This window comes from Cervus canadensis, chromosome 27, assembly GCF_019320065.1.
Source record: "Cervus canadensis isolate Bull #8, Minnesota chromosome 27, ASM1932006v1, whole genome shotgun sequence".
NCBI classification, from domain to species: domain Eukaryota; kingdom Metazoa; phylum Chordata; class Mammalia; order Artiodactyla; family Cervidae; genus Cervus; species Cervus canadensis.
This window is the reverse complement of record NC_057412.1, coordinates 31,928,413-31,953,328: the sequence shown is the minus strand read 5'-3', so window position 1 is coordinate 31,953,328 and position 24,916 is coordinate 31,928,413. Positions and strand designations below refer to the sequence as shown.

The window sequence follows — 24,916 nt, the reverse complement described above, 5'->3', positions numbered from 1 at the left end:
GCAGCAGCAGCAGAGATCTCTTCAGGAAATTAGAGATACTAAGGGAATATTTCATGCAAAGATGGGCACAATAAAGGACAGAAACCATATAAACCTAACAGAAACAAAAGGTATTAAGAAGTGGTGGCAAGAATACAACAGAAGAACTATACGAAAAGGATCTTCATGGCCCAGATAACCACAATGGTGTGATCGCTCACCTAGAGTCAGACATCCTGGAATGAGAAGTCAGTGGACCTTAGGAAGCATCACTATGAACAAAGCTAGCGGAGGTGATGGAATTCCAGCTAAGCTATTTCAGTCTGTAAAAGATGATGCTGAGAAAGTGCTGCGCTCAGTAAGCCAGCAAATTTGGAAAACCCAGCTGTGCCACAGGGCTGGAAAAGGTCAGTTTTTATTCCAATCTCAAAGAAGGGAAATGCCAAAAAATGTTCAAAATAACACACATTTGCACTCATCTCACATACTAGCAAAGTAATGCTCAAAATTCTCCAAGCTAGGCTTCAACAGTACATGAACCGAGAAATTCCAGATGTTCAAGCTGGATTTAGAAAAGACAAAGGAACCAGAGGTCGAATTGCCAACATCCTTTGGATCATAGAAAAAAGCAAGAGAATTCCAGAAAAAAGTCTGCTTCGTTGATACACTAAAACCTTTGACTGTGTAGATGACAACAAACTGTGGAAAATCCTCAAGAGTTGGGAATACCAGACCACCTGACCTGCCTCCTGAGAACTCTGTGTGCAGGTCAAGAAGCAACAGTTAGAACCCGACATGGAACAATGGACTGGTTCCAAATTGGGAAAGGAGTACGTCAAGGCTGTACATTGTCACACTGTTTATTTAACATATATGTAGAGTACATCAGGCAAAATGCCTGGCTGGATGAAGCACAAGCTGTAATCAAGACTGCCTAGAGCATTATCAACAGCCTCAGATATGCAGATGACCCCACCCTTATGGCAGAAAGTGAAGAGGAACTAATGAGCTTCTTGATGAAACTGAAAGAGGAGAGTGAAAAAGCTGGCTTAAAACTCAACATTCAAAAAACCAAGATCATGGCATCAGGTCCCATCACTTCATGCAGACAGATGGGAAAACAATGGAAACAGTGAGAGACTTTATTTTCTTGGGCTCCCAAATCACTGCCGATGGTGACTGCAGCCATGAAATTAAAAGATGCTTGCTGCTTGGAAGAAAAGTTATGGCAAACCTAGACAGCATACTAAAAAGCAGAGACATTGCTTTAGGGGCCAAGGTCTGTATAGTCAAAGCTATGGTTTTTCCAGTGGTCGTGTATGGATGTGAGAGTTGGACTATAAAGAAAGATGAGCACCAGAGAATTGATGCTTTTGAACTGTGGTGTTGGAGGAGACTCTTGAGAGTCCCTTGGACTGCAAGGAGGTCACACCAATCAATCATAAAGGAAATCAGTCCTGAATATTCATTGTAAGGACTGATGCTGAAGCTGAAGCTCCAATACTTTGCCCACTTGATGTGAAGAACTGACTCATTTGTAAAGACCCTGATGCTGGGAAAGATTGAAGGCAGATAGAGAAGCGGACAACAGAGGGTGAGATGGTTGGATGGCATCACTGACTCGATGGACATGAGTTTGAGCAAGCTCCGGTATTTGGTGATGGACAGGGATGCCTGGCGTTCTGCAGTTCATGGGGTGGCAAAGAGTCAGACATGACTGAACGACTGAACTGAGTTGATATCCTAGGCATCTTAAACAGTATCTGGCACATAGTAGGTGTTCAATAAATATGTGTTGTGTGATTTTATTGATGAGTCATTTAAAGTAGATATTGAATGATAATACACAAATAAATGCAATGATAGATCTACATTAGGGTATGGAATTATGGTACATACTTTTTCCTGATTTTTCCTAACTTCTTGCTTTTTTCCCCCACCTTGCTCTCCGTATATATCCTGTTGATATGCAGTCGTGCATATTTTTCAGTCTCCCTCCACCTCGGTACATGTCCATTTATGTTTGCAAGCTGAGCATAAAAGATAATTCAATGAAGAGGGAAATTAGGAATTTTTTAAAAGATGATATTTCTTTGAAAAACAAAAATCAAGATATAATGTGTTATGTACTTTTTGTAGCTACAGTCCTGTCTCCAGCCAGGGACAACTACATAGCACAGAAATGACTTCTTTCTGTTTCAGTCATGAGCTAGTTTTTCCATTGTACATTTATTCCACAGTTAATAAAACAGAGCAATTCTACTTGTTTTTAATGTTCTGCCAGTGAACATACTGCTAAGAACAATAAGTATGAAATAAATTCTTGTGTTTTTTTCAGAGAGAATTAGTTTCTTACCATGAAGTTTAGCCAAGTCAGGCAAATTAAACCTAAACAATAAAGCTTCAATTAGACATGTTATAGCCCAGACTTATGCGTAGAGTTTCTGAGCAGATTGTAGTTATGGAAATCAACAGATATATGACAATACACATTAACCCCTGATTTTAGGTATATTTTAGTAGCATGTGAAGCCGGGGACAAACTGCACTATTTTCAAACTCAAAATTGCAACCTGGTACATAGCTTGATGCACATCCATTGTGGATGCTTCCTTTCTGTTTCAGTGTTATTTTTCCATCCATTCACTGTTTGTTTCTTCAGGAAATTCATTTGCTAGTTGTATAATCTTAGATGAGTTGGTGAATAATTTTGGCTTCAGTTTTCTTATAAAAGGCAGGCAGTATTTGTCATTGTCCTATACTAGCTGCTGGGGTTGAGTTACACACGCAGCATTTTTAAAGTCCTGGCATACCTCAAAAGTGTTAGCTCCTTTTGCTGGGCCCCAGGCACTCTGCTAGGAATTGCAGGTATGGTGGTGAAAAGGATGGGCTTAGTTGTGGTTCATGGCAGCTTGTATCAAAGTGGGCATCTTCATCAAAAGACAATTCTCTATGGCCCTCTGGAGTTTCTGCATGGCTTGTGAGCAGAAGCACTGACAGTTTTTTGTCCTGATTGTCTTTTCAGGGATGTTTATATGGAGAACCACCTTGGAAGATAGAGATAGTGTCTTCCCCCAGAGAAGAGAGCTGTTGGCTTGTTTTCCACCATTAAAAATAATACTACTACTACTAATAATAATGCCTCTCTCTGGGACAAAATTTGCTTGGGCAGATTTGCTTGAAGCCAGTTCTGAAAGACTGACACTTCCTAAATTTGAGATTCCTTTACTGCAACCCATTGTATGTACACTCGTCACCTAGATCCTGTCGTTCTTCCGTGTAGTAACTGGGGTCTCAGGGAGTTCAGGGCAAATGTTGATATTTAGATATAGCCATTAATGTGAATAATCTTTTATTTCTGATCCAGGACCTGTTTGCCTTCTCCTAGCATCCAAGTTAACTTGTTAAGTTGCAAGTTGGATAAAATTTCAGATTTTTCACAATTGCTGAAAATCATTAGGTATATTATCAGAAGCGTATAACATGTCTGAATAAACACAAAAATGTACATACACATACATTCTTGTGAGTGTAGAAAAATTAAGGATAGCTAAATGGTATAGGAATGTACAGTAGGATGAAGTTAGTATTAATCTATTAATTTATTGAATTGACACTAAAAACCTTAAAAACATGAGAATTATCTAATCAAAACTACTAGCTAATGTTGGGAGTTTATGCCAGTCTTGCCTACTACTTTTTCTTCACTGCATATAAGAATAACTGGCATATAGTATAGTATATTGGATATATTGTTAATAAATAAATATGTAACTTATGAATATATTTATTAATAAATGTGTTATGTTTACATCTTCCCAATTTCCATAATAGGATAGGCGCTTCTGCATGGGAAATCCAGTCCTTTGTTGAATGTCATTTTTGGAAGTTCTTCCGTACTATAATAGTCAAGCTTCCTTACTGTATTACATTGTGATAATATAAAAAGCACAACATAGTATTGAATGGCATTGCATAACAAAAAGTTTATTTTTCTTCTAATACCATCATTCAATATAAATGAGGAAGCTCACCTTCCTAGAGGCTTTCTCTTTCATGAGATAAGTCAGAAATTGGGGCTATTCTGTAATGTTGTTCCAGTCAAGGATAAAATGAAAATGACCATGTGACCAGTGTACTTAATTTGAACTAAACTTTCATTTCTTAAACTTAATTCATTGATTCCAGTTTCTTCCTTGGAACAAAACAGAACAACAACAGCAATGAAAATGTATTCTTTTTACATGATATGACAGATATTATAATATTTATTTCCTTTGGTCTCTACTTTTTCTAGCCTCAATTTTCACAGTTTCCATAATCAGGCCTTACATGAAATCATTCTCAACTACTTTGACATTTTGATTGCTTTCCTATGGACATCTGTTAGATTGTCCATAGCATTCAAAGAATATCATTGAAAATGGAATACATCTGAATATATTCAGATTTTGTCAGAGAGATTAGAAAGGCCAGTGCCTCTAGTCTTTCCTATTATCTTGTGAGAATTATGGGACGCCAGGAGGGATAAGATTTTTCAGTATTAGCAGATGCCGACCTATCTCATTTCATTTTACTGGTCACCTCTCCTCCCTTTAGGTCACTAGACTTCAGATGGGCATTGCCTCAGGAGGAGTGGTAGCTATGGAAACTGGACAACAAATATGTCAAATTCTTAACTTCTAAACTTTGATAAAAACCATGCAAGAATACTTGACGATCAAGTTTTTCCTGACTTTGATGAGATAAGAACTCTCCAGGCTAGAAGAAATAGGGAAATGTTGTAGAAGAAGCTAGAACATTAGACACTGGTGAAGGCATAGGAGAGCAGGTTTCAGGTGCCCTGTCCACTCCCCTCCACCCTCATTGTTAAAGTCAGTTCTAGAAAAGGGAGGAGGAAAAACAGAAGTCAGTCATAAGTAAAATTGGAAAAGACAGAGTACCCAGGCCTCTGCCCTCTCTCCAGCATGCTGAGAGAGGCAGCATCCTTTAGGTGGCTAGGTGGGGTGTCAGGCTTGAGAAGCCCAGGCAACTGTGGGCTCCCGTGCATGGGCTAGTGCCACAGAATCATCGCTGTCCTGTCCCTGCCACACCCCACCTTCAGTAGCCTAATATTTCAGGCAGCAGTAGACAGGGAAGATCTGAAATGACCAGTTTAACCTGAAATCATTGAATACATCCAGAAAAAGTTGAAAAAATTCTGAAGTAACTTGAATTCACTTATACCTAAGTGAACTTATACCTAGGATTAACTTATCTACCTTTAGGAAGACTGAGAGCTATAATAGGAAATATGTCATATCTTAGAAAAATACGGCCAACTCTTTTGCCTTTCTAAGGGCACAACTTAAAATATGTTAACAACTATAGATGGTTTGTTGTGAATGGACAGGTACTGGATTTGGCTTTAGGAGATCTAGGTTGAAGTCATCTTCTCTATCTATTTGGCCCCATGAGAATTTCTCTCTTAGCAACAGCTTTATCATAAAAAACATGTATGTATTATGACTTTCTCATGGGCAGAATGAGCGTATGAAATGAGGTAAGTGCCTAGAATATGATTTTATAGTGTTTTAACTGTCATGAATTTATCACCATTAGCCTATTTCTACCAGGTGGCTATGGTCTTAAAATTAAGCTAAATTTAACATATGTGATTTGATATTACACTTTGATCTTGAATATAGAAGAACACTCCAGTTTAGTGCTTCTTGAATTTAACATGCATAGAAACCACCTGGAAGATCTCATCACAGTACAGTTTCAGATTCAGCAGGTTTGGGCTGCAGCCTGAGGTTTTCTACTTCTAACAAGCTTCCAGATGATAATGAACCTGTTGAACCATAGACCACACTTGGAGGAGCAATGCTGAAGTTAATGATGAGGTTTTGCATAGTTCCTGAGCTGAAAGTAACAATTAATATGCAATATTGTGTCTCACACTGCCCTAGAACAGCTTTATCTCTCCCATCTGTTCATATCGAGCTCCTCATATTTGTAGCATATCTGAAGCTGATTATGTCATGACCTGATTATCAAATGCTCTGAAATTACTTTTTGATTTTTAAAAATATTTATTATCCATAAAGAACATGGTGTACTTCCAGGGAAAGTATAAACAAATAGTTCAGTCCTTGAGAATTTATGAGATTTAATCCCACAAAGTTGGCAGCTGATATGCCATTATTTCAGTTATCCACTTTTAATAAAGAATAAAATTTATATTTGGATACTATAAGTAAAAAATAAACTGGACCAGCAGAGGTACTATTTTGTTTTAGATGGTTTGTGTGCATCCATATCCCTTCAAGATTCCGGAAAGGTGGTATACACAGAGGACAGGTTATCATTCATGCTTTTGTCCCTCTGGTGAATAATACCACTACTGTCCAGAACACAGAACATCACTGCAGACATCAGAGATGAAAGTTATCTGTTCAAGCACAAGGAAAAGTTGTAGACTAGAGACTGTGGTTTCCTATGATAGAATGGGTAAATTTATTCAGAACTGCCAAAGTTACACATCAGCTTTCTACAAAACCCTCTTTGAGACAGATTGTTTGGGTGATAATCTAACCACGTGATATTTGATTTCCTTATCTATTGTGAGGATTAGATGAGTTGCTAATAGTAAATGTAAAGCATTTAAAACCTGCCAGACCCATAGCAGGCACTATGTAAAGGTTAACTATGATTACTATTGGTGTTATTACTATTGCTATTATCATTATTTCTTTTTTTAAATTTTTTATTATTTTTTATCATTATTTCTTAATTCCCCTTTCTTGATCAAGTTTCTGTTATGATTAGATAACTTCAGGAAGTCCACCCATAGCTATACCACCAGAATGGACTTGACTTTGCAATCTCTCTGGATACTAATATATAAAGGATGAGCTACTATAATTTATAATAACTGCAGATGATACATATCTCCTGAAATCTCAGTGGACTCTGTATTTTTCAGTTGTAACATAGTTGTACTATATTAAAGAGATTGCTTATATTAAAATCCTTAGAAAATGAAAAAAAAGTATTTTCAAAAGTATTACTCATCAACCAAACATTTTGATATTATTATAAAGAAAATATGAAAATTAAGCTAAAAATAATTAAAGGTATATTTTCTGTCTAATATTCATACAAAAAGTTATCTGCATTTGTGTTCTTCCTGTTTGATATTTAAAGAGACCAAAGCAAGACCATTTATAGATCAACAATCTACAATATTCACTGATGACAGACAGAGTCATTCAATTCAAATTTACCTAAGCAGGGTCACAGTGTACCCACTTTTGGTGCTGTGGGAAGCACCAAAGAAATATCTCACTCTACCTCCTCCCTCATAGAATTTGTCTTTTGAATCTTTTCATGATGGAGGCAATTATGATAACTGAAATGATCAGATCAAAATAACAATAAAAATAATAATACCTGTATACAATCAAGTCACCAAATATAAGGTGCAGGCAATACAAATTATAATGGCACAAAGAAAATTAATTTTCAAATGTTAAGATACACTACCTAGAAGAAGGGATGCCTATATTGCATGTGGAAGTAGGTGGGATTTTGAATATATTCCAGGCATCTATAGCCAGAGGGATAACAATGTTAAAACATCCTTTCCAGTGACCTATTTATACAATAAGAACAAAGTGGGCTGCTGGGATGCAGCTAAATTACTCTAAGGACTTTAAATGTGTGCATACGTTTGTAGGTGTGGAATAAACACAACGCACGAAAATCTGGCAGAAAACTAGCAGCCAAAAGAGGAGTAATTTTTGTTTGTTTGTTTCATAAAAGCTATTGGTCTTCAACATGGTCCAAAATGTTTGTCTTAAATACAAAGCCTCTTCTGTGCTTATTAAACATAAATTACCTATAAAAATCATGATTTGCCCTCATGTTCCAGGCTGACACCTCTTGTGTCAGTGACAGTACAGCTCATAGCGTCTCTTCCTGCCAAGCAGTTGTGGGGAGGCGTGAGGCATCGTGTTTCCTCTCTGCCTTCCCTCCTCTGAATGACAGCAACATGGGCCTTTGGCTTCATTTATCCTAAAATATTTAAATCAAATTATAAAATAATGTATTAAAAATGAGAAATAAATTCAAACCAGATTATGCTGGCTGCTGTGATTTATTAGTCCAATTGGTCTTTGTCTGTGGCTTGTTAGCCGGGTGGGTTAGAACACAGTGTTAATGACGCCAAGATCAAGGCTTTAGTCCCTCCTGGCCTATTTAGCTTTGTTCCATTCCAAGGACAGAACTGCACCCACACCAGGCCAGACTTCATGTGAATATATTCCACTTGTCACAAGCTGACAGAGAGAATGTAGTTAGATTAGCCCGCATCAGCCATAACTACCAGCAAAACTAGCAAAATAACAAACAACCAACTCAAGGTACACATTGAACTAATGGTCTGTCATTAGCTTCTATGAGGACAAATGATCCTTTCATGGTGAAGTACATACTCTTTGCTGACTTGTTACTGCAGGCTAAGAAGTGTCTTGGTATCTGTTTATCTTATCTCACTGTTCCCAACTTGGATTCCTTTATTATCAAATCTCTATTTAGTAGATAAATAAGTAGTACTGTAAAATCTTACAATTCCAGCCAAAGTTACTAGAGGAAAAATAATCTCAACAAACTTTACACGGGAAGCCTGCTGACTGTTTCAGAACTGCATTCTAGTAGTAAACGGAGGTACAAAGAGTTTCAATGAACCTCCAGTGAGTGAGAAATTGGTGAAGCAGATGATGATACCATTTGCTGTATGTTCCTGCTGGATTCACTGGAGATAAAGTCTCATTTTTATTAAACAAACAAAACCAGAAGGATTGAAAACAGACTCATTATTAAATTATAAGTAGATGAAACTTCATCCTTGGAGTCTTTACATGAGAGCTTCAACTTGTAACGAGCACTATGTGCTCTGACCTAAACACATCATAAGAGAAGCAAATAAGACAGAGAAGTGGCACTTTATTAGATGTTGAAAGTCATCAGGAAAAAAAGAAATACCATCTTGAATCAGAGTACAAATAATATCTCTGTAAGAAACCCTGCCTAAGAAATTCTTGCATGGATGTTTTTAAATCAATCTGCAGAGAGAACATGCTGACTCTTATAAGCTTAGCCATTAAATCTCACCAGGCTGGAGAGAATAGAATAATGCAAAACACAACACGCATGTGCCATGCACAACTCTTGCGCATCCTGTGCCCTAGATTGTCCATGGATTCACAGGCCTGGCTGGTTGGCTCGGGCATTTGTAGAACTCTTAAAAGGACCCACAAATTATTTTTTTTAAGTATTTAGTTGTTCTGTAGTTTGTCTGTTTCACAATTTGCTGAGGAAGGTCTGTGACAGGGAAATAACATTTTGAAGTTCAGCATGAGTTGATCTCTCCCCTATGAGCTTTATATATATTATTTATTAATCCTCACACAACTCTTATAAATGTAACTATCTCCATTTAGACATAAGAAAACAAATTCAGACTTTTGTCTGGAGCGAAGGCTTGTGCTCTTTTCATTCTTCATGTAAGTATCTGAAGGCTCTTTGTGACACTGGTTTTACTGGGCGCCCCGCAGCACAGCCAGCCCCTGCTCACTTGGTAAGGCGCTCTGCCAGCCGGTGGCTTCCCTGATCACCGTCCCCTACAAGACTTGCTGTCCTATCTACCTGCCTACTCTGGCCACTCTGCCGTATTCCCTTCAAGGTCTCTGTTTCCTACAACTAAGGTCACATTTCTGGTAATATCAAAGGTTATTCGGTTTTCTTCTCTAGTTTCATTGAAATAAAATTGACATAAATCTGTAAAAGTTTTTAGAAAAAGGACTCCGTCTACATTGCTGGTGGGAATGTAAATTAGTGCAGCCACCATGGAAAACAGTTATGAAGTTTCCTTAAAAGAACACAAACAGAGTTACCATATGATTCTGAAGTCCCATTCCTGGGTGTATATCCAGAGGAAACTCTAATTTGAAAAGGAATATGTACTCCAATGTTCACCGCAGCACGTTTTGCAATAGCCAATATATGGAAGCTACCTAAGTATCTATTGACAGATAAACCAATAAAGGAGATGCTGTGCGTATGCATAGTGGAATATCACTCAGCTGTTAAAAAAAAATAAAAGAATGAAATAATGCCATTTGCAGCAACATGAATAGACTGAGAGATGCTCATACTAAGTGAAGTAAATCAAACAAAGGCAAAAGTTATATGATATCACTTATACATGAAAAATAGGCTCACAGACATAGGAAAAAAACTTATGGTTACCAAAGGGGAGGTGTCAATTGCTAGGATTGTGTCCGAATTTTTGCAGCCCCACGGACTGTGGACTGCCAGGCTCCTCTGTCCATGGGATTCTCCAGGAAAGAATACTGGAGTGGATTGCCATTTCTTCCTTGAGGGGATCTTCCTGACCCAGAGATCGAACACTCATCTCTCATGTCTCCTGCATTGGGAGGCCAGTTCTTTCCCACTGGTGCCGCCTGGGAATAACTGAATCATCTTGCTATACAACTGAAACTAACACAGCATTGTAAATGAACGGTACTTCAATTTAAAAAATGTTTGAAAACTGTGTAAGTTTAAAGTGTAATATGTAATATGACTTATGTACATCGTGAAATGATTACCATGGTAGGTTTAGTGAACATTCATCATCTCATATAAATACATTAAAGAAATTGAAAAAAAAAATGTTTTCCTTGTGATGAGAACTCTTAGGATTTACTCTCTTAACAGCTTTCAGAGATAATGTCAATTATCTCTACATTGTTGCACATTACATCGCTAGTACTTACTTATAACTGGAAGTTTATACTTTTTGACTACCTTTATCTAATCCCACCTAGCCCCACCCCCACCTCTGGTAACCACAAATGTGATACTGCTTTTAATAGATTATGAAAAGAACCAAATAGAAGCGAAAAATTAAATATAAAAATACTTTTAAGAAAAAAAAAACAAGCAAAAAACTTCTCAATTCTACGCAAGGAGGAAATTTTGAAGCTACTTCTGTAATCCCTAGCAATTAATTTTTTTAATGAACTTCAGAACTTTCAGGAGCTCCCTACCCACTTCCTTCCAAACCAGTTCTTAAAGCCAGAAACTCAAGTTCAGCAGGAAATTTTACTTAAATTGACCCATTAGACAAATAATTGATGAAGGAAATTTTTGTGAGCCTTATCAATTCTTTTATCTATCTTTTTATCTCTTTCACAACACAAACACATAAAGTTATATATATATAGACCATTTTGTTAGACTTAGTGCTCATTAATTTTTATATAATGTATGGTATGATAATAATTTTTTAAAAACACAGATGTTTTGGAATCAGACCTGGGGTCAATCCTGACTCAGGCACTCACCTGCTAGGTGATCTTTAAGCTATTTAATATTTCTGACCTTTAGCTTTTTCATATCTAAAATCTAATTCATGGGATTTTTATGAAAATTAAATGAGTGAGAGAAAAAGAATCTTAGCATAAATGCCTGGTTCATTGCAGGTGCTCATAAAATGTGAGTTCCCTTTTTCATCATCTTCCCCAAGAAGATGCAAAAATCTTGGTCCATATAAACCTCCTACATTATTCATCCTCTCATAAAGCACATGCTTTAAATCATCTAACAAGTCTATAACCTACATCTTGGGTGGTGAAACATCTACTGCTAAACAAAGCGTATCTCTATAACTCTGACAATATTGAACCCCAAACGAAATTATCCTTTCATAAAGCATACAATCATGATTTCATTAAGTGTGATATAGTGGTGAATATGAATAAAACATGGGCTTCCTAGGTGGTGCTAGTAGTAAAGAGCAGGACAGCAGGTATGCCGTCCAGGACAGCAGAGGTATGTATGCTTCCAGGACAGCAGAGGTATGAGACGTGGGTTCGATCCCTCAGTCAGGAAGATCCCCGGGAGGAGGGCATGCAAACCCACTCCAGTACTCTTGCCTGGAGAATCCCCATGGACAGAGGAGCCTGGCAGGCTATAGTCCTTAGGTCGCACAGAGTCAGACACAACTGAAGTGACTTAGCATGCATGCATAAACAAAACATATATATTTTATTCCTTCATGGATCATAGTGAGGAGACAGGAAAAAAAAAGAGGGGGTTAAAAAAGCCTATATACCAAAATAGGATAAATACTAGGAAGGGGGTGTGAGCAGGCTGTTATTGGAGAGAATAGTGGGGGCAGAATGCGGGTGCACTTTAAACTGAAAAATGTCTTTGAGGAAGCATGTTTAATCTAAGCTTTAGATGGTAAGTAGGCCAAGCAGGGGGGGTATTTTTTCCAAGGAAAGGGTGCATGCAAAGACTTAGGGAGAAGGCTCATTGGACTGAAGCAAGTGGTTGGATGACATGTGCTAGAACAAAATTGCAGAGTGGATAGGAGGAAATGGGTAGAAATGGTACAGGTTAGTTGGCAGAGGCAGAGAGAAAGAAACAGAGAAAGAGAAAGAGGGAAGAGAGAATTTATGACAAAAAAAAAAGCATTATATTCACCGGTAAGTTAAAACTTAGTAGAGCTAGCTGGATTAAGAGTCTGATGGGAGACATGAATCCTTTATTATAATTCTTTGAGTTGGTCTAAATTCCTACTTGTCTTCCCTGATGTCTAGGACTGTAAAGAATCTGCCTGCAAAGCGGGAGACCCAGGTTCAATCCTTGGGTCGGGAAGATCTCCTGGAGGAGGAAATGGCAACCCACTCCAGTGTTCTTGCCTGGAAAATCCCATGGACAGAGGAGCCTGGCAAGCTACAGTCCATGGGGTTGCAAAGAGTGGGAAACGACTGAGCGACTAACACATTCACTTTCTCTTACATATATATATATATATATATATATTCTCCCAATCTGAGTATGATTTTAGCATTTAATGATTGGTTTATGTGCTTTTAAAAAAGACATGGTTCCTAAACATGGATCAATTTTTCACCGGGTGGTCAATTCAAGAAAAGGCAAACTTTTCAATGCTGGAGGTTAAATTGTCTGTGTTGAACTTTCTGAGACACAGTATATGTGATTTTGTTCACTGCAGGGGTTTGAAGAAATTTTCAATAATAATTTGGGCCATGCATGGTTTCACTTGCTTTATTTATTGACTTTCAGTTCAGTCCAGTCACTCAGTCATGTCTGACTCTTTGTGACCCCATGGACTGCAGCATGCCAGGTCTCCCTGTCCATCACCAACTCCCGAAGTTTACCCAGACTCATGTCCATTGAGTCAGTGATGCCATGCAACCATCTCATCCTCTGTCATCCCCTTCTCCTCCCATCTTCAATCTTTCCCAGCATCAGGGCCTTTTCAAATGAGTCAGTTCTTCTTATCAGAAGGTCAGAGTGTTGCGGTTTCAGCTTCAACATCAGTCTTTCCAATGAACACCCAGGACTGATCTCCTTTAGGATGGACTGGTTGGATCTCCTTGCTGTCCAAGGGACTCTCAAAAGTCTTTTCCAACATCACAGTTCAAAAGCATCAATTCTTCAGTGCTCAGCTTTCTTTATAGTCCAACCCTCACATCCATACATGACTACTGGAAAAACCATAGCCTTAACTAGACGGACCTTTGTTGGCAAAGTAATGTCTCTGCTTTTTAATATGCTATCTAGATTGGTCATAACTTTCCTTCTGAGGAATAACTGTCTTTTAATTTCATGGCTGAAGTCACCATCTGCAGTGATTTTGGAGCCCAAAAAAATAAAGTCAGCCAGTATTTCCACTGTTTCCCCATGTATTTGCCATGAAGTGATGGGACTGGATGCCATGATCTTGATTTTCTGAATGCTGAGCTTTAAGAACCCCGTATAAGATATATTTCCATTCCACAAGTCTTGGACTCTGGGCTAGATGTTAATTTTTGTAAGTAACTTGCATATAGAGGTGATTGGAAGATGGATGAGACCTCAGGATGAGGGGATATAGTAAGATGAGAAAAAAAAAAAGCCCAGAAAAAGACTAAAAAACTCAATATTTAGAGTTTAGGTAGAGGGACATTTGGTGAAGGGCATTGAGAAAGAATAGCCAAAGCATAAGAAGGCAGATTAACAAAGAGGGGCATAATGGTAGGATGTCAAGAGAAGAGGTAAATTTAAGGAGGGATTAATCCACAATGTCAAAGTCTACAAAGCATCAATCTGGATGAAGTTAAAGACATAAAGTTAGAATTGGTAACATGATCATTACCGGTGACATTAATAAATTTTGATGGGGTGATGAGGCAGAAATATGATTATATATGGATGGAAGAGTGAATAGAAAAGGAGAAAGTGGATTTTTGAGGGTTGGTAATGATGGATAAGATAGGAGACAGTAGTTGTAAGAAGATGTGGGTCAGCATGCCAGAGGAACACAGTGAAGTTGGTGGGAACCGAAGAAAGTACCCTGAAGGCAGGTGATCCTAAATGACAGCTGCGTAAGTGGTTTAACTGTTTTACATGTGACTTTTGATCTTCTGTTTTTATGTCTATTCTACTAGTATTTATCAGCATCACCTTTTGGTCCAGACAACTAGAGTCCCTCCTTGGCCCCTGAGATTTAGAGAGCAACTCACTGGTTCCTCTCCTCTCATGCCTCTCCTCGGAGGCAACTGTAGGGCAAAGGGGACACGCCCACCGAAGTCCTCTCTTCTAGCCTCCCCTGCCTCCCATTAAACTGGTGATTCGTTTGCTACTGCTGCTGGAACAGATCACCACAAACTCAGGGACTTAGAGCAATGCAAATTTATTGTCTTATAGTTCTGGGGGTCTGAAGTTCAAACTGGTGTGGTTGGCAGGATTGCATTTCTTCTAGAGACCCCAGGGGAGCCTACTTCATGCCTTTTCCAGCTTTTAGAGGCCGTGTACTTCTTGGTTCATGTTCCTTTTCCATCTTCCAAGTCAAAGATGGTCTGGCGAGTCTTTCTCACTTCCTGTCAATAGGACACTGACTCTTCTGCCTCCTGCCTACCCTCTTAAAAAGACCCTTGTGATTACTTACACTGGGCTCACCCAGATAACCTGGGATCATTTTTTTATCTTAAAATCTACTCATTAGTAGCCTAAATTCCACTGCAATCTTAACTCTTTTGCTGTATAAGATAATCATATCCATAGGAATTATTCTGCCTAGAACACCTATGTTTTTGTACTCAAGGGTTGACAGCTTCCTGAGTAGATGAACCAAGTGTACTTCCTCAGAGCCATACTTTATAGAGCAGGCTGCATTATCAGTGGGCTCAGCTGAGGCCAGAGGGCTGGCCGAGAATCAACTCTTTATACCCTAGGAAGAATGTTTGGATACACATGCTGAGTCATCCAACACGTGCACTGCAGATCTCATTTGTTTTTCCACACTAAGACTCTAAGCTAAAGACAAGCCTAGTTGTCATCCTTCTAAAAGAAAAGGCAGCCCCCACTTTGCTGCCCCAAGGATATTGGGGAAATCCACTTCAGGATACCCCTCCAAATGAAACTGGTTTGCGGAGTTCACCTCATTAAATTCCAGCTGGAAAATTTGGAAATATTCTGGGAAATTTGGTGGGTGGTTTCAAAAATATAGTGACTGTAAATCCCTGACTCAGAGAGTTGGAAACACTGAAGGTCATCTAAGTATGCTATAGGTGGTTTCCCAGGTGGTACAGTGGTAAAGAATGTGCCCGCCAATGCAGGAGGTAACAAGAGATGTGGGTTCGTTCGCTGGGTTGGGAGGATCCTCTGGAGTAGAAAATGGCAATCTGCTCCAACATTCTTGCTTGGAAAGTTCCATAGACAGAGGAGCCTGGTGGGCTATGTCCATGGGGTTGCAAAGAGTCACATACAGCTGAGCATACACACATACAAGTATTCTATTAGAACCACAGTGGCTGGGATATAAAACAGGAGGAGGATAAACACCAGGTAGGCTTGAGTTTCACGTCACTCAACCAGAAGAGGAGTGGAGCAGACTGAAAGAAGAAAATAAAGATAAATGAGTAATTTTTGAGGAACTTGAACTCAGAAATGCAAATCATCAAATTCCATCCCATTACTATGTTATTCCAAATAATTGTGACACCTCTGCATGACAGATATGAAAATGAGTACATCATTGGTCAGATTGAAATCTCTGGTCTGGATGACTCACTACTGTCAAATGCAGTCAGCCTACATTCCCCCCAACCCACTCCTTTTTCACAACTCGAGGTTCACCAAAAGATGATTTCATCTAAAACCTCTGCTTATATGCATAAATGAATATTCATGAACAGGTACATGTATACACACCCACATATATATGTGTGCATGTAAATATATATGTGCATGTAAATATATATATATATATATATATATATGCGTGTGTGTGTGTGTGTGTGCATGTGTTTGTTTATATATATTATTGTGGGTGGTAGAAAACTGAACTAAGAGTCCAGAGACCAGGAGGCTTTGAATTTAGTTCTGCCTCACTAGGCTACTACTGAGTAGATTTCCTTTGTTGTTGTTTGGTCATTCAGTCATGTCTGACTCTTTGTGACCCCATGGACTATAGCACATCAGGCTTCCCTGTCCTTCACCATCTCCCAGAGCTTGCTCAAACTCATGTCCATTGAGTCAGTGATGCCATCCAGCCATCCCATCCTCTGTCCCCCTCTTCTATCTGCCTTCAGTCTTTCCCAGCATCAGCGTCTTTTCTAATGAGGAGGCTCTTCCCATCAGGTGGCCAAAGAATTGGAATTTCAGATGAGCATCAGTCCTTCTGATGAATATTCAGGATGGATTTCCTTTAGGATTGACTGGTTTGATCTCTTTGCAGTTCAAGGGACTCTCAATAGTCTTTTCTAACACCACAGTTCAGAAACATCAATTCTTCTCCATTCAGCCTTCTTTGTGGTCCAACTCTCACATCCATACATGACCACTGGAAAAACCATAGCTTTGGCTAGACAGACCTTTGTTGGCAAAGTAATGTCTGCTTTTTAATATGCTGTCTAGGTTGGTCATAGCTTTTCTTCCAAGAAGCAAGTGTCTTTTAATTTCATGGCTGCAGTCACCATCTGCAGTGATTTGGGAGCCCAAGAAAATAAAGTCTCTCACTGTTTCCATTGTTTCCCCATCTATTTGCCATGAAGTGAAGTGACTGGATGACAGGATCTTTTTTTGAATGTTGGGTTTTAAACCAGCTTTTTCACTCTCCTCTTTCACTTTCATCAAGAGGCTGTTTAGTTCTTCTTTGCTTTCTGCCATAAGGGTGGTGTCCTCTGCATATCTGAGATTGTTGATATTTCTCCCAGCAATCTTGATTCCAGTTTGTGCTTCATCTAGTCCAGCATTTTGCATGATATACTCTGCATATAAGTTAAATAAACAGGGTGACAATATACAGTCTTGATTACTCCTTTCCCAATTTTGAACCAGTCCATTGTTCCATGTCTGGTTCTAACTGTTGCTTCTTGCCCTGCATACAGGTTTCTCAAGAGGCAGGTAAGGTGATCTGGTATTTCCATCTCTTAAAGAATTTTCCACAGTTTGTTGTAATCCACACAAAAGCTTTAGCATGGTCAATGAAGCAGAAGTAGAAGCTTTTGTGGAATTCTCTTGCTTTAGATCACTTGTTTGCTTATCTTTGAATGAATATGTTGTAGACTAGGTGATCTTTCTTATTCTTTTCTATTCTAAAACCCTAAACTTCTACCTAGGGAAAGTCAGACATATCTCCTATCCTATGAGAACTCCAACTTAGCTTTCCTTAATAGGAATTATCCTACTTCTCTGTCTGGGCATAATTTATCTTCATTTTCTCCTATCAGTGCAGGATAGGGAGGAAGAAAGACACCAAAACATATATTTTGCATTATAGAAAATTTTGCCAAATACCTCCAGACTTTTGAGTCTATGACATTAGTGTCCAAGAACTACATCTTTGTTATACATTAAATATTTGCAACATACTAAACAGAGGCTCTATGGGGCACAAGGAAGATGCAGAAATTGGAGCATGAACATGTTTGAGCTAGTTCTGCCTTTATTTTCTAAGTCAACAAATAGAACCTGAAAACCTTCTAAATGTTAGATATACGGGATATATATGATTCAGCAGTAGTCTAGGGAGGAGACATATCACACACATAATTGTACAAAAATAATCAGTTATAGATATATTATCTGAAGATAAAGTTAGAAGTGTTAAGTGACTACACTTCTTCCTAGAAAGGGAGGTCTCAATTCAGATGACTGAATGGACAGTTGCAGGAGATGGTGACATAGGTAAGAGCCAAAATTTGAATGTTAAAGAGTTGGGACTGCAGACTGTCGAGAGCTCCTGGGGAAATTTTTCTAAAAAGAGGGGTAAGCATCATTACTTTGTTGGATTTGCAGTGACTGAAATGGAAGAGAATAGGACAAATGGATCAGAAGAGGTTTGAACTTGGGGCCTGGAAATCAGTTAGGTGCCTCTTGCAGGATTCTGGGTGAGAGATCTAGTGAACTAAGGATCATAGCAGCAGAGATAAATAGATTAGGGGAGAGAGTCAGTAGAAAAGTATAAGTGGGGATGAAATGGGCTGCAAGACCATATGTGGAGACTGTGATGTTAGATGAGTCCCAGATTTCCAGCTCAGTAACTGGTGATGGGCAGGGAGGCCTGGCGTGCTGCTATTCATGGGGTTGCAAAGAGTCGGACACGACTGAGCGACTGAACTGAACTAGGATGGGAGTTTCAATACCTGAAATGGATATCAAAAGAGGAAGATCATGTCGGGGATGCGGACAATATTAGTGCTATTATGACTGAGGTCCTATAGAACATCTGTGTGGAGCCGCCCGGACAGAAGCTGAAAAGATGAAATCTGGAACAGAGAAGATGGGCATGACCAGTGGTTTTTAACTTGAGAAAAAGCAGTAATAAGTATTTTAAATAAATTTGTATATGTCTTACTTACTTACTTAAATATGTCACCCTATTTATTTAACTTATAGACAGACCACATCATGAGAAAGGCCCGGCTGGATGAATTACAGGCTAGAATCAAGATTGCCAACAGAAATATTGCCAACAACCACAGATATGCAGATGACACCACTCTAATGGTAGAAAGCAAAGAGTAACTAAAGAACCTGCTGATGAGGGTGAAGAAGGAGAGTGAAATTAAATATTAAAAAAACTAAGATCATGGCATCTAGCCCTATCACTTCGTGGCAAATTGTTGCTGTTTTTCAGTCACTCAGTCATGTCCAACTCTTTGCGACCCCCATGGACTGCACAGCCCCTCAGACTTCCGTCCTTCACTGTCTCCCAGAGATTGTACAAATTCATGTCATTGAGTCAGTGATGCCATCCAACCATCTTGTCCTCTGTTGTCCCCTTCTCCTCCTGCCTTCAATCTTTCCCAGCATTAGGGTCTTTTCCAGTGAGTTGGCTCTTTGCATCAGGTGGCTGCATCAGGAGCTTCAGCTTCAGCATCAGTCCTTCCAGTGAATATTCAACATAGATTTCCTTTGGGATTGACTGGTTTGATCTCCTTGCAGGCCAAGGAACTCTCAAGAGTCTTCTCCAACAACACAGTTCAAAAGGATCAATTCTTTGGCGTTCAGCCTTCTTTATGATCCAACTCTCACATCCATACATGACTACTGCAAAGACCATAGTGTTGACTATAGGGACGTTATATTTCATGGCAAATAGAAAGAGGAAAGGTGGAAGCAGTGACAGACTTCCTCTTCTTGGACTCTGAAATCACCGCAGATGATGACAGCAGCCATGATACAAGAAGATGATTGCTTGTCGGCAGGAAAGCTATGAGAAACCTAGACAGTATGTTAAAAAGGAAAGGCATCACTTTGCTGATCAAGGTCCATATAGTCAAGACGATGGTCTTTCCAGTAGTCATATATGATTGTGAAAGGTAGAGCATAAAGAAGGCAGAGCACCAAAGAACTGGTGCTTTTGAACTGTGGTGCTGGAGAAGACTCTTGAGAGTCCCGTGGACAGTAGGCAGATCAAACCAGACAATCTTAAAGGAAATCAGCCCTGAATACTCATTGGATGGACTGATGCTCAAGCTCCAATCTTTTGGTCACCTGATGTGAACAGCTGATTCATTGAGAAAGACCCTGATGCTGGAAAAGACTGAAGGCAGAAGAAGAAGAAGGGGACAGAGGATGAGATGGTTGGTTGGTGTCACCGATGTGATGGACATGAACTTGAGCAAACTCCCGGAGATGGTGAGGGACAGGGAGACCTGGCATGCTGCAATCCATGGGGTTGCAAAGAGTCAGACATGAGTAGGCGACTGAAGAACAACAACAATTGATAGGAACATATCCTCTGTTACAGAGAGGACAAAGTCTAAGTGGTGATAGCCCTTAATAAATATATTTTTAATATTCAATTAGAGAATGAGCAAGTGAATAGGAGCTACTATGAGTAGCTACCAATTCCTATCCAGTTACTACAGTTTGTATATTTGAGTGTTTGAGGGAGGGCATGTGTGAGGGTATATGTATTGATATATTTGTGTGTCTGGCTAGTTATACATAACCATACACACATTTATATTTATAATTTTATAAAAACTAATAATCTAAACAGTATATTAGTACTATACATCTGTATTAGTCTGCTAGGGCCTCCATAACAAAATGTCACAGACTGTGTGGCTTAAACATAGAAATTATTTTGTCACAGTTATGGAGGCTAAAAATTCAAAGTACCCACAGAGTTAGTTTCTGGTGAGGTTTCTCTTCCTGACTTGCTTCTCACTAGGTGTTACAAGCCTGCCAAAGCAGACAGACCTCTGGCATCTCTTCCTCTTCTTATAAACACATTGATCCTAGATTAGGGCCCTGTCTTCATGACCTTTATTAACCTTAATAACCTCCTGATAGACTGTGTCTCCAAGTACAGTCTCATTGGGCGTTAGGCTTCAGCATGTGAATTTTAGGAGGCCACATCAGTCTGGAACATCAGTACATTTGACATCCAGATTAACTTCTCAAAGGCTAGTTCCTGCAAACAAAAAGAGATTGTTCTGTGTTACATATAGAGGGAGGGATATACTTGGTCAGAGACTTTCCTTATTTACAAAATAAGTATAATTCTTTTCTACTAAACTTGATTATATTGAAATACAATTATATTGAAGAAGATTGTAAATCACTTGCAATTAAATCTTTAAACAACAGCTGGAGTGGTTTAATCGCGTGTCACTGTTTGTTATTTTATGGAAACCAGACTGAAAAGGCCAGAAGAGGCTGACATCCCACAGGAGGTCATACCATGAAGGTGTAAACTTAAAGCGGAGGTTGTAGAGAACCGGGCTGCCTTCTTGGCATGTGCGCTGTTGCAACGAAGTTAGCACTTATGGTTATATTTAATGTAGGAGCTAATCCCACTTCATTTTGCGCCTGCTTTGTTTTACCTCTTAGTACACTTGGCCTTCATTTAGCCTCGGCCTCTACGTTGGTGTTCCTGTAAAATCTCGGGGCTGGGAAGCCCTCGCCCCGGCGGCCAGGTGACAGGAGATGGGCTGGGAACCCGCGGAGCTTTCCAAGGGCGTGGAGCCTCTCGCATACCATTCCCTCCCACCGCCACCCCACTGCCGGGAGGCGGAGAGGGCTTCCAACTTCGCTCCAATCCGCGGCCGGTCCTCCCCGGGGTCCCCCTGCTGGGCGACCGGCCCGCCGCCGGCCGAGTTGGAGGAACTTCGCCGAGCTCCGCGTCAGCCCCGGAGAGGAGCGCGCTCGCTCTCCTCCCGGGCCAGCCCCCTCCCTGCGCCCCCGCCTCCCGGTCCTCGCCCAGCCGGGAGCGCCGGTGATAGGACGAGCCCCGGGCGTGCATTGTGTATATGCAAAGCAGAGCCCGGCTCCCCAGGTCTGCCCACCCCAGGCCGGCGCTCCGCAGCGGCTGGCGCGGCCGTGGGCGCCCGAACCCCGCGCTGTCATGTCCCCGCCGCGCGGCGGGCCATCGCGTCCCCGAGTCGCTATATAAGCGCAGGCCAGGGGACACCCGGAGGGGCTGAAGATGAGGGTGCCCGCGCATGGGCCCCCGCTAACTGCCAACGCCTCCCGAGCCGGCGCGGCGCGCGGAGCCCGCGGCCGCCGAGGACCCGCCTCGGCCGCAGTAGCAGCTGGAGCTGCGACAGAGGCGGCGGCGGCGCCCGTCGCTCCAGCGCGTAGAGCCGCGGCCGCAGCCCCGGGGCCGCCGCTGCCCCGGCTGCCATGAGTTGTGCGGAGGTGATGTATCACCCCCAGCCGTATGGAGCGCCCCAGTATCTGCCCAACCCCGTGGCAGCTGCAACCTGCCCCACAGCCTGTTACCACCCGGCGCCCCAACCTGGCCAGCAGGTGAGTCACCGACCGGGCAGCCTGCCGGGGGCGGGGGCGAGGGGCGCGGGGAGTATCGGTCTGGGGCTCCCGCGACGACGGCCCTCTGGGATGGGTGGCGCGGAGGATGCTCCGAGAGTTGCGGGAGCGCCCTTGAACAGAGAGCCATCGGAAGAGAAGAGCGGAGCAGAGTTTCGGGGAGGACGAGCAGCCAGGTGGACGGGTGGGGATTCCGAGTGAGACGTTACCTGGCTGGGGGCTTCAGTGAGCTGTGGTCATAGCGACCCTAGCTCTTAGGGCTCAGTTCTTTGAAGCTCTCCAAGGGCACCTGTTTTAAGAATATGTGAGTACACTTCCTTTAAACCAAATATTTTGTTTCCTTTGAAGAGGTGGAGTGTACTAGGGTTTTCTTGGTTAAGAGGATGAAATGTGTCACTGACATAGGGGAGGCTGTCCAGATAGTGAGCCCACCGAATCTCTTCTGGGACTTTTCTGGTGGAACATGGGTCTAGTATGATATTCGTCAAATGTTATTAGAAGTTCTCGTAAAGTCTGTCTTCTTCCATACTGTGACTTTAGGGGGCAAGGATTGATTCCCCAAATCCCTCATCTATTTTTAATTCCATCAAAGCACAGAGGTGCTATGGTTCAGTCTATTGGACAGAACCCTTTCCTTTCCCAGCCAAGAAGTAACCTTGGATCACTGGATGCTGGATCTCCTCCATGCCAAGAGTGACTGAATGTTGTTAGATAAGAAGGGTTCAGGAACTAGGGAGATGATAGCGATCCTTTAGAAGGGAGAATAGGGTTCTGGGGAATTTAGCACTCGGTATCCCTGGATGTTCCTTTCTGAATGCCAACAGAGTGTTAGTCAGCCTACATAAAGTACATATGTGAGCACGTGGCCAGGGTGTACCAAAATGGGGTCCTCAGACTCTGGGAGTTAGGGTGGGTTGATTTGGTGAGACTTAAAAAAATGTGATTTATATACTCTGAGGTGGAGATACCTATCAGGGATCTAGGTACATTTCTAATAATAACATCCACAGTATTTATTGATTTTTTAAAAAAATTTCTTAAAAACCCTGTGTTTTATTGTGGTCTTCAGGGTTTGGCTCTTTAATTAATCTGGTCATTTAATTTATTTCCTCTACTTCTGTCTCTTTACTAGATTTATTGTGCTACTCTTTGGAAAGAAATGATAACTTCTGTGTATAATTTAGGGACTGAAATTCAGCTGATTCTGGAAGGGTACATGCTCTAGATTCATCTGCCGAACAGTGTGAGCTTAACCAGGACAACTAGGGCAAAAGAGGAAGGAGCCTTACTCTGTGGCTTCTTATTTATTTATTTTTTTAATATTCATCAGCCTCAGCATTTAAAAGCAAGATTACTTTTAGGGAGGGGAATGGGAAAGCTTTGTAATTTGTGGTCAAGGGTAATAGGTTAAAACATTTTACTTAGGCTCTTTGTTTACATTCTTTGGTTTTAATATAAAAGATATAAGTAATGGAGAAAACCATTTAAATCCAAGTCAGGCAAGTGATGCAAAGAGACATTGGATGTGTTTTGTGTGTTTTATGAACACTCTGTTCCAGATGAACCACCCTCTTCTTCTTTCCTTTCTTCCATCTCAGACACTGTAGAGGCCTTCAGTTATCAATTGTAACATAGATGAGCAATAAACTCAAACTTTACTAAGCATTCATAAAGGTATTTTTCCCCATCAAAAATAACTTTAGCAGACTACTTTTGAATGAGATTTTATTTTCTAGAATTGTGGAAATAGTTGCATTAAAATATGAATATCTAGTGGGGATTAGAATTGGAATAATTTTTTTGAGCTAGAAAAATAAAGTTTGGTACCAGAAAAACTGTAAATAACTAATCATGAAATATAGTTTTTAATAAAAAATGACTCCAATGCCTTATCTAACTTTTGCAGTAGCCCCTGAACTCAGTTCCTAAATTGCATTCTTTTGCTAAGGCCATCAACAAATCAAAAAATGAGCTTTCTTTTTCACTTGAAATGTCTACCTTGAGGAGTATCACATATTAGTAAACAGTAATTTCTGCTACCCTTTGGGCTTCTGTAGATATTGCTTAAGTAGGTGTTAGGCTGAGTTGAGCTTAAGAACTTAGTTGAGAAGTGTGCTTGAAGTTTTCATGTTGCTTTTACTACACTGGCTTGTTTGAGATTATTTTGTTTTGTGGGGTAAAGAAACTATTTGACTATAACTGGCTAGCAAAATAAAAGACAGTAGTGTAGCTACTGTTCTTTTACTGTCAAGAGTTTATTTTGATGACCTATATTTTCTGTTGGAAAAAAGATTAAATCAGGAAATTGTTATCAAGCTGACAACATTTTTAGACTATGTGGTGCGTGGGTGAAGTGGGACTAATATTGACTTGGCCTCAACCTAGTCATCTGAGAATACATATTTTGGTTGTTTTTGCATTCCATAAGGTTTTATCATTATTATCCATGAAGATTGTTTTCTCTGTACATGGGAAGTGACCCCTAGTAGCATCTTGCCTGAGAGACAAAAATAAGAGCTACAAGCCCTACTACATTTAAAAAATTGATTTGTTGAGGACAAGAAGCAGAAAAAGTGATAGAGTGACAAAA

The 24,916-nt window shown here is 40.3% G+C and overlaps 1 protein-coding gene across 3 annotated transcripts in view; it reads left to right on the top strand.

Annotated features, from left to right (window-relative positions):
• The first annotated feature begins 21,884 nt into the window (after nucleotides 1-21,884).
• VGLL3 (vestigial like family member 3) overlaps nucleotides 21,885-24,916 on the top strand; it is a 54,210-nt gene continuing 51,178 nt past the window's right edge. For 2 of the 3 annotated variants that reach the window (XM_043448770.1, XM_043448768.1), the window contains exon 1: nucleotides 22,049-22,308. In XM_043448770.1, the coding sequence (XP_043304705.1) occupies nucleotides 22,183-22,308 (126 nt within the window). In that variant the 5' untranslated portion in view covers nucleotides 22,049-22,182. Of the gene's footprint in view, nucleotides 22,309-24,916 lie in introns of all 3 variants that reach the window. The other variant, XM_043448769.1, reaches the window with a different exon arrangement.